This window comes from Phytophthora cinnamomi (genome assembly GCF_018691715.1).
Source record: "Phytophthora cinnamomi strain GKB4 chromosome Unknown Contig28, whole genome shotgun sequence".
Taxonomy (NCBI): domain Eukaryota; phylum Oomycota; class Peronosporomycetes; order Peronosporales; family Peronosporaceae; genus Phytophthora; species Phytophthora cinnamomi.
In genome coordinates, this window is record NW_027150961.1 from 256,233 (window position 1) to 266,606 (window position 10,374).

Sequence of the window (10,374 nt, forward strand, 5' to 3'; positions counted from 1 at the left end):
GGCTCAACCAAGCTCTCGTGCACCGTTCCGCATGTCGAAGATGGAACAGGATGCTTTCGAAGAATTTGTCAAAGACAAGTTGAAGGAAGGATGGATTGAAGTGTCGAACTCGCCGTGGGTTTCGAACATTTTCGCTATCCCGAAGAAGGACCCAGTCACAGGTCAAATGCCGAAAAGGGCTGAATGGTTGCGTAGCGGCAATTTGAAGATTCCGTTGCGTTGGGTGTTCGACTACCGCTATCTCAACAGCGTGACTGTCATTGCCAAGATCCCGTTGCCATTAATCGAGGAGTTGTTCGATAAGATGGTAGGTTGTGTCATCTACACGTTGATCGACCTTGCGCAGGGATATCATCAAATGCTGGTGGTGAAGTCAAGTCGTCCGTACACTGCGTTTCGAACACACAAGGAAACGTATCAGTGGTGTGTAGCGCCCATGGGAGTGGCTGGAATGCCAGGGACATGGTCCAGGCTCATGCACAAGCTGTTCGACAAGTACGAATTTGTCGTCGTGTATCTCGATGACATCTGCGTCTTCTCGAAGAGTATGGAGGAGCATGTGGAGCATCTGCGTGCAGTTTGTATGGTACTGCGTCGCGAGAAGCTTTTTGCGCACATGGCAAAGTGTTCGTTTGGTCAGTCCGAAGTGGCTTTCCTAGGACATGTTGTCTCGCAGGCAGGAGTAAGCGTTGATCCGCGTAAAACGGAAGCGATAGCCAAGTATCCGACTCCGACGAATCGAAAGGAGTTGTTGAGTTTCTTGGGTTTGGCAGGATATTATCGCAGATTTATCTGTGATTTTGCCGAGATTGCTCGTCCGTTGAGGGATTTGACGAAGGGAGATGCCCCATGGAATTGGACGAAGCCTGTGGAGGACGCGTATTTGCATCTCAAGCTCGCACTTCAGCAAGCGCCTACGCTGAAGTTGCCGGACTTTGAGCGGCCGTTTATCGTGACGACGGACGCGTCAGGACATTGTATTGGTGGAGTTCTGTCACAGAAGTATGACGGAGCAGATCATCCGATTGCCTTCTATTCGAAGAAGTTGGATAAACATGAGCGTGGATGGCCTACGCATGAGAAGGAGCTACTAGCTATCAAAGTGGCTACGGAGAAGTGGAGACACTATCTGCATGGACGCCCATTCGACGTCTACACGGATAACGCAGCGTGTTCGTGGATGTTGCATCACCCACGAGTGTCACCCAAGATGGCTCGCTTTTTAACGCACTTTTCGCAATACACGTTTACTTTGCATCATGTGCGAGGTAAGATGAACGTTGTAGCGGATGCGCTCTCACGGCCTCCACCGGATGGACTGGAAGACGAAGAGGAGAAAGAAGCACCTCTTCCGGATGTGACGTATACGGTTCATGACTGCGACGACGAATGCGCGAAGAATGCCGCACCAGTTCATGACCACCGTATTAAGTCTGCAGTGTTGCGCAACTTGTCAACGGATGATACTCACCTGTTACTCGACGATGTCAACTTACGGGGGGAGGGTCGCCCGATTGGCGTAGCACAGCAGCAAGTCAACAGCGTCGACTATCATTTTGTAAGTCCGCACTTGGCACCTGAGACGAAAAGAGCGTTTCAGGAAGGATACGAATCAGACCCTGCTTTCAAGCAGCAGTGGTCTAATGGAGCTGGAAAGGAGAAGTTCGTCAAGCACAATGGGCTTCTGTTTTTCAAACAGACGAAAGGCGAAACTGTCTACCGACTTTGTGTGCCGAAGGTAAAAGAGCTTCGCACAAATGTCGTGATCGAATTTCATGATGGAAAGACGTCCGCGCATCCTGGAAGTCGACGTACGTACCTGAAAGCAGCGCAATGGTACTACTGGCCGACTATGGACCGCGACGTAAGGGAATACGTTCGCACATGTGAGACTTGTGCACGATGGAAGTCCAGTAGCCAGAAGAAAAAAGGACTACTGATGCCGATACCAGTGCCAAAGGAATGCTGGGAAGTGGTGTCAATGGATTTCATCACGGGTTTGCCAGTGTCGGAAGGGTTTGATGCAATACTAGTTGCAGTGGACAAGTTGTCCAAGCGAGCGAAGTATGCACCAACGTATTCGACAGCTGACGCGAAGGACACGGCTAAAGTGTTCTTTGATGCAGTTGTTCGGCATCACGGATTGCCGAAGGTCATCATCAGTGATCGCGACTCGAAGTTCATCTCGGACTTTTGGAAGTCATTGATGAAGTTGATGGGTATCAAACTCAGCATGACAACTGCGCACCGAGCTCAGGCAGATGGCCAGACGGAGCGCCAGAACCTCGTGCTCGAAGATGCATTGAGATGTATGATCTCGTATCACGGTGACGATTGGGTTAATCACCTAGGGACCATCGAATATGCGCATTCGACCCTCGTCAACGCGTCTACGAAGTTCGCGCCATTCGAACTTGACACAGGACGTAAGGTGTCAAACATTGTGGCAGAGGAGATGCAAGACCTGCTGCAATCGGAGAATGATGTGACACTCGCGGAGTTCGCGAAGAACTTTGCGAAGGAGCGACAGGAGATCGTAGAACGTGCTCAGAAGAATTTGGAAGAAGCTCAAGCAAGACAAAAGGAGTACTACGATCGCAAGCGCAGACAAGTTGTCTTTAAAAGAGGTGACTTAGTGCTGCTCGACACGAAGAACTTACCGCTGAAAACCGTAAACAAGAACACGGAATTGAAGAAAGCGAAATTAGCGGCTAAGAAGGTTGGACCGTTCGTGATTGAACGTATGGTGAACGACAACGTGGCGAAGTTGATACTTCCGCGCACGATGAAACGTCTTAATCCGACATTCAACGTGGAGTTACTGACCCATTACCAAACGAATCGTGAGGATTTTCCGAATCGACCGATTCCGAAGGCTGTACCTCTAATCTTGGACGAGGACACTGGAGAAGAACTCTACATTGTGGAGAAGCTGCTCAAGAAACGAACTAGACGTCGCAAACATCAATGGCTCGTGAAGTGGCATGGGTTGCCGGAGCATGAGACAACCTGGGAAAGCGAAGCGCAGATCAAGCACGTTTCGCATTGGCGTCAACTCCTGGATGAGTATCGACTCCGCCAACGCGAAGTCAACCAGGGGGAGATGTCAGGCCCACCTCTGGCCTGCTGAGCCAGCAAGCCAGAGCGATGCGGCGCAAAGGCTCTGGCTTGCTTGCTCGCGGCCAGAGGCTTGAAGTTCCTGTGGCAGCTACCCGAGAGGGTCAGCCGTCACAGTGAACATGCATTTTGTAGGAAAAACATGAAAAAGAAACATGGAACATGCATTTAGTAGAAAAGAAATGAAAAGAAAACAAAAAGACGCAGGGTAGCACATAGTCAAGGAAAACCCCAGAAATACGCAAAGAGAGCCCTGTGCTCGCGTAGGAGCACAGCAAGGCATGCATGTTAGGCTAGCAGTAGCAATTCAGTATTAAATAAACCGTCTACCCCGCACATCGACCACAACTACCGCGCTTCTCGACAGGACCAACACTCGCACCCACTTCAACGACAAACACTCTTCGGGCCCAACGCGACACCATACTCCTCTGCTACTGTCTAGGCCTCTAGCGTCAGCGTTAGACTCGAAATGGGCATTACCCACTTTATGAGCTCCAGCTCTGCCACCAGTGGTAGCTTCGTGCCGATTCATGTGGGGCACGCATTCTTCTTGCTGCTACTATTCTTGGCAGCACACCGTTTTTGCAGTGTGCTCTTGATTCGAACCCACTTCTGCACTAACATTAGTTTACATCTAAACTCCTAAGCAAACTCGCTAAGGTTAGGATAGTACTCACGAATACCTAGCCTTGCGAACGTCCTTGCACTCCTCTACAGCTCGGGCAACAGTAAACTTCTCGCTTGGCGAGAAGGACGTGCGTCGCTTCTTGCGGCGAGGAGAGCACGCCCCCCGTCTGACTTTCGCTCTGCACCCCTGCGTCTCTCGCTCCCTAGCGCTGCGCCATGGCGGACGACGACGGCTCCGTGCGCGTGGCCGTGCGTATCCGGTCGCTCATCGGGCGCGAGAACGTGGAGAGCTGCGACGAGTGCGTGTCCGTGGGGACGCTCCGACATCTCTGCTTGCAGGGGTCATGGCCGAACGAGTGGCAATCAGAACCACAATACTTGAACCAAGCCGGTAAATTTGTATCTAAATGATTACAGCGGAACTTATATGCTGAGGCGACAGCTGGCTCTAAATACTGCAATTAGATTGGTCGCTCTTATATGCAATTGTCCACTACAAGACAGGGAAGTCGGTACTACAGCCCAAGACACGGGGAGGATGCTATCTAGCTTTGCAGTACCCATATACGTGTACAAGCTACAGGATTGTTGATTTGCTTGTTTGCTGTTGCCATTTGTATAATAGAACTCCGGTCGGGGTACTGAATATTAGATGAAATGCCCCAGTGCAATTCAGTTGTGTCTATGTGCAATTCGAAAAACAGTTGTACGATAGCAGATGCTTTGAGTTGTGGCATTTACCCGACAGGAACGGCAAAAAACCACGATCATATGTTCGGTAAAGACTCCTTTTCATAGCAAGCTGTACTCCTCCGCGTAGTTTATCAAGTCCTATTTCCTGCTCTCACTTCCAATTTGGTAGTCCATCGGCTTAGTAGCTATGGCCCCGTCCCGAAACCGAGCCCGGCGCACCCAAGAAGACCTCGACAATCAAGACCGTGAACGCGGGGATCAGCTTTTCGTCGAAGAGGAAGCTCGGCATCGCGCTCGACGCTTCAACGAGATCAAGAAGTACTTTAGTGGCAAGCATCACCTCTACGGGCTGAAGGTTGAGGTGTCCGTGATTCCGACGGGAGTGGCGGTTAACTGCTCCAATTGGGAGCCTGGGAGCGTTCACGACTCGACTATTTTCCGATCTAACAAGATATTTCACATTCCAGCAATGCAATAGCAGGCTGATGAGACCATGTTGAACGACGAGGGGCCGCTGCTGGACCGATACGAGCACGACTGGGCTGTACTGGTTGATAAAGGTTACCAGGGATTGGTCGGCGAATTCCGCACCATCCAACCGGAGAAAAAAGCCCCACGCGGCCCACCGCTGTCCGCAGAAGATCGCCGAGAGAACGATCGCATCTCGCACGATCGAGTCCTTGTTGAAAATTACTTCGGGCGACTGAAGAAATCGTGGAGGGTTATTTCACACAAGTGGACCTGGGATCGACCATCTTACAACATGTTCTTCAGAACATGCTCGGCGTTCACGAATTACAGCGTGCGGTGTAGTCCTCTGCGACGTGAGGAAGGTGTATACTTTCAGTACTACGAGACGCGTCTTGTTGAATTTGGCCTCGCCATCGAAGAAAGCAAGAAACTGAAGCGCCAGAATTACAGTGACAACAGACGAGCAAGACTTCAGCTTCAATCTCGCGCCGACGTTCGCACCAGAACATCTTCAAGTCGTAGGGCGAGCGTCGGCAGTGTTGGGGTCGACAGTGACAGGCGCAACAGGACCACCCCCAATCGTCGGGCGAGCGTCGGCAGCAGCAGCCTGCTTGACAGTGACTGCAGTACCGAGTACGGGTCGTCATAATTTTTGTGTTTGCCTTTTCGCACCCCCTCGAGGCGAACGGTCGATACTACTGCCGTAGGTATAGTAGCTGCGCAGTACGCCAACTAGATTCCTAATTCATTTAAGTCATTCTAAATACACCTTGCACGATTTTCATTGATGGTTCATCAACGCATCTGTTTGTTACAAATCTAAATCGACCTCCCAGAGCCCTTGCGACCTTGTATTAAGGGTAATCGGAACCAACTTGCCGAGATACCCAACTCGCCACCTGTATAGAATGTGAGCCAAAACAGCTTCAACAGGCGACTTTCTTCAACAATCGAGAGTTATTTTTACGTTTTGTGAACTGTATTCGGCGTCTATCCGCGCGTAAGCTGTGAATTTGCTCCTGTCTCCTCGAAGCAGCTCCTACCCACACTGCTCCCACCCGCACATAGTAGTGCTCAACCTGAAGTCATTCTCAAATCTACCAGATAGATAGCATCGAAACGGGTGTATGGAGTTGCTGTTCGTACACTGACTCGCTATTTAGATGGAGCTGAAGTTGGTATCATGCGTGGACACAAGTCCGCATTGTCAGACGGCGAAGAAGAAGGCATAGTCGACGGACTGATCTACCTCGCTAGGCGCGATTTTCCTGCTACACGCCTACGCCTCAAAGGAATTGTTCTTGAGATGGTCGCGAACACCATTTCAGTGCGGCAGGTCCCTCTGACAATTGGATTGCTGGTTTTCTCAAGCGCCACAAAGATCGAATTTCTGTTCGAAAGGGTCGAATTCTAGACAGCACTGGGAGAAGGCCAACGAAGCAGACGCAGAAGAGCCCGGTAGCGGAGACATTACCCGACATTATTCCGAGCTGGTCATTGCCAACGTCATTGTCTATGCTGAGCTTTACCGAGCAAGTAGAACAGGCATCTAGATCCACACCAGAGTCCTCCGACTTCAGCTTTTGAATACAATGTGTATAGATTTTGATCGAAAATCCATATGGTAATGGGGTGGCAAGAAGGCTCCCAAACCATTTGGGGCCTCTGAAAATATGTGAACATTTGAACACGTCAGAAGTCGCTGAATTCGCGTTTCCTCACTCGTCCTGCTCGACGTGGGGGTCAATTTGCATACTGTATTGCTTCGTAAATCTCGAGGGCGTGGAGTGGCGGGTTCGTCCGCGTCGCAAAACTCCGAATGTCCCTTCGTGGGCCATTCCTACTCCGCCCAGGCTGTCGTGGCTACGTGCCTTGTCGGAAAACGGATCATCCTCTCGGCCTGATCTAGTTGTAGTCTCAGCTCGGAGCTATCTGGTTGATAGCTGAAGCGCACAGCTTTCGATCGGTATGCTCACCATGTTTTTTGAGTCAATATGTATTGAAATGTGAATCATTTAGAAAAGAGTCGGCCAAGTTGGTTCCGATTACCCTTAGCGGGGGTACTCCGTATTCGAATCTAGTTGGCCTACTGCGCAGCTACTATACCTACGGCAGTAGTATCGACCGTTCGCCTCGAGGGGGTGCGAAAAGGCAAAAACAAAAATTATGACGACCCGTACTCGGTACTGCAGTCACTGTCAAGCAGGCTGCTGCTGCCGACGCTCGCCCGACGATTGGGGGTGGTCCTGTTGCGCCTGTCACTGTCGACCCCAACACTGCCGACGCTCGCCCTACGACTTGAAGATGTTCTGGTGCGAACGTCGGCGCGAGATTGAAGCTGAAGTCTTGCTCGTCTGTTGTCACTGTAATTCTGGCGCTTCAGTTTCTTGCTTTCTTCGATGGCAAGGCCAAATTCAACAAGACGCGTCTCGTAGTACTGAAAGTATACACCTTCCTCACGTCGCAGAGGACTACACCGCACGCTGTAATTCGTGAACGCCGAGCATGTTCTGAAGAACATGTTGTAAGATGGTCGATCCCAGGTCCACTTGTGTGAAATAACCCTCCACGATTTCTTCAGTCGCCCGAAGTAATTTTCAACAAGGACTCGACCGTGCGAGATGCGATCGTTCTCTCGGCGATCTTCTGCGGACAGCGGTGGGCCGCGTGGGGCTTTTTTCTCCGGTTGGATGGTGCGGAATTCGCCGACCAATCCCTGGTAACCTTTATCAACCAGTACAGCCCAGTCGTGCTCGTATCGGTCCAGCAGCGGCCCCTCGTCGTTCAACATGGTCTCATCAGCCTGCTATTGCATTGCTGGAATGTGAAATATCTTGTTAGATCGGAAAATAGTCGAGTCGTGAACGCTCCCAGGTTCCCAATTGGAGCAGTTAACCGCCACTCCCGTCGGAATCACGGACACCTCAACCTTCAGCTCGTAGAGGTGATGCTTGCCACTAAAGTACTTCTTTATCTCGTTGAAGCGTCGAGCGCGATGCCGAGCTTCCTCTTCGACGAAAAGCTGATCCCCGCGTTCACGGTCTTGATTGTCGAGGTCTTCTTGGGTGCGCCGGGCTCGGTTTCGGGACGGGGCCATAGCTACTAAGCCGATGGACTACCAAATTGGAAGTGAGAGCAGGAAATAGGACTTGATAGACTACGCGGAGGAGTGCAGCTTGCTATGAAAAGGAGTGGGGCATTTCATCTAATATTCAGTACCCCGACCGGAGTTCTATTATACAAATGGCAACAGCAAACAAGCAAATCAACAATCCTGTAGCTTGTACACGTATATGGGTACTGCAAAGGTAGATAGCATCCTCCCCGTGTCTTGGGCTATAGTACCGACTTCCCTGTCTTGTAGTGGACAATTGCATATAAGAGCGACCAATCTAATTGCAGTATTTAGAGCCAGCTGTCGCCTCGGCATATAAGTTCCGCTGTAATCATTTAGATACAAATTTACCGGCTTGGTTCAAGTATTGTGGTTTTGATTGCCACTCGTTCGGCCATGACCCCTGCAAGCAGAGATGTCGGAGCGTCCCCACGGACACGCACTCGTCGCAGCTCTCCACCTTCTCGCGCCCGATGAGCGACCGGATGCGCACGGCCACGCGCACGGCCACGCGCACGGAGCCGTCGTCGTCCGCCATGGCGCAGCGCTAGGGAGCGAGAGACGCAGGGGTGCAGAGCGAAAGTCAGACGGGGGGCGTGCTCTCCTCGCCGCAAGAAGCGACGCACGTCCTTCTCGCCAAGCGAGAAGTTTACTGTTGCCCGAGCTGTAGAGGAGTGCAAGGACGTTCGCAAGGCTAGGTATTCGTGAGTACTATCCTGACCTTAGCGAGTTTGCTTAGGAGTTTAGATGTAAACTAATGTTAGTGCAGAAGTGGGTTCGAATCAAGAGCACACTGCAAAAACGGTGTGCTGCCAAGAATAGTAGCAGCAAGAAGAATGCGCGCCCCACATGAATCGGCACGAAGCTACCACTGGTGGCAGAGCTGGAGCTCATAAAGTGGGTAATGCCCATTTCGAGTCTAACGCTGACGCTAGAGGCCTAGACAGTAGCAGAGGAGTATGGTGTGGAGGGTTTTGAAGGGTCGTGGTCCTGGTTGCACGCCTTCCAAGCCCGACACAAGTGTCCATGAGAGCTAGAACCCGTGCTAGATCGTCTCGGACGACGACGGTGGAGATGTCGAAAGGCTAGATGCTAATAATATTTCAATCCGACCCTCATTCGGTATACATACCGGTAACCGAAAAAGGCAACTTTTTTTTTTTTTTTGCCTGATACACTGTGCCGGTAAGTCGTGTGTCCACTATAAGCCAGGGAAGTCGGTAACCTCTCACTACCTCGAGGAATTTCCATAAATGAGTGATTTTCACTGAATGATGAGTATAGTGGGTCTAACTTGACTCGCTACTTTAGCTTACACGTTGCGCAACGTGTATGAGGAAGCGTAAGTACTTAGTAATTACTTAGGTTAATTATATTTGAATACACAAATATAAGTTAACTTAGACAAGACTCCAAGTAGCTAGTTTAAGGTAAAATGAGAACTGTATTGCTTGTAAATTGATCTTCCTCTAAAATCTGCTAAAATCTGTTTATCATCTATGAAAGGGTTGACAGCGGCTGGCCCGCTAATATGCATGTCTCTGATTGGTAGAAAGATGCTGCTTTCTACCAATAGGATCTTTTGGGTATGTGTGGACCACTCACTGTGGTGGTCCACTTCAATGTATCCATCGGTGTGTCTTACACCAATGTGAGGAAGTATCCAAAACGTTTAACAGATAACCTATCTGTTAAAATCACAAGTGGCTTGTAGCACTTGTGCGTGTAACCCCGTTACACCATCCCCCCCTTAAGGTTAGACGCGCGGGGTCTCCGCACGTCAATCTTCGGAATTGACCATTCGTCAATTCTCCGCGTTTGGAGAAGAAACCCGCGCTCATTCAACGATGAGCGCGCCTCAGAAGAAGTCCGCAAAGTCGATGGGAGTCATCTCTCCATCGACGACTACTTCGAGCGCCAAAAGGTGAAGTATGGCGACGTCGTCGACTTCGGCGACGACGATGAAGACATGGAGGGCGAGGAGGACTCGCCCTCAAAGCGTAAAGACTCAGTGTCGAGCGAATCGCTCGACCCTCACGCTAAGATCATTCGCCCGCGTGAAGGGGACGAATCGGACGCTTCGAGTTCGAAGCGTTCGCGAACTGAGAGTGATACCCCACTCGCTTCCGCTGGGGCTCTCAGTTCTCCGCGCGCTGCAAGTGCAGCGCGTGATTCCAAAGCTCAAGGCTCTCGGCGCGCTGCAGGCGCAGCGCGCGATCCGTGGCTGCTGTCCGCGTCCGAGATCTCGGACCGGTATGGGAACTCGGTACCTCCGAATGCGGTGCCGCTGTACGTATGCAGCGCCATCAAAGATGACGCTGTGGCTGCCGAGCTGCACTTTGATGCGG

General features: G+C 51.0%; 1 protein-coding gene across 1 annotated transcript; it reads left to right on the forward strand.

Moving 5' to 3' along the window:
- Nucleotides 1–3,963: 3,963 nt before the first annotated feature.
- Nucleotides 3,964–8,577, forward strand: IUM83_14493 (uncharacterized protein; the record flags this gene model as incomplete). Its single annotated transcript, XM_067939242.1, has 3 exons — nucleotides 3,964–4,138; nucleotides 4,213–4,259; nucleotides 8,440–8,577. The coding sequence occupies 3 exons, from the start codon at nucleotides 3,964–3,966 to the stop codon at nucleotides 8,575–8,577; spliced, it is 360 nt and encodes a 119-aa protein (XP_067793525.1).
- Nucleotides 8,578–10,374: the final 1,797 nt, after the last annotated feature.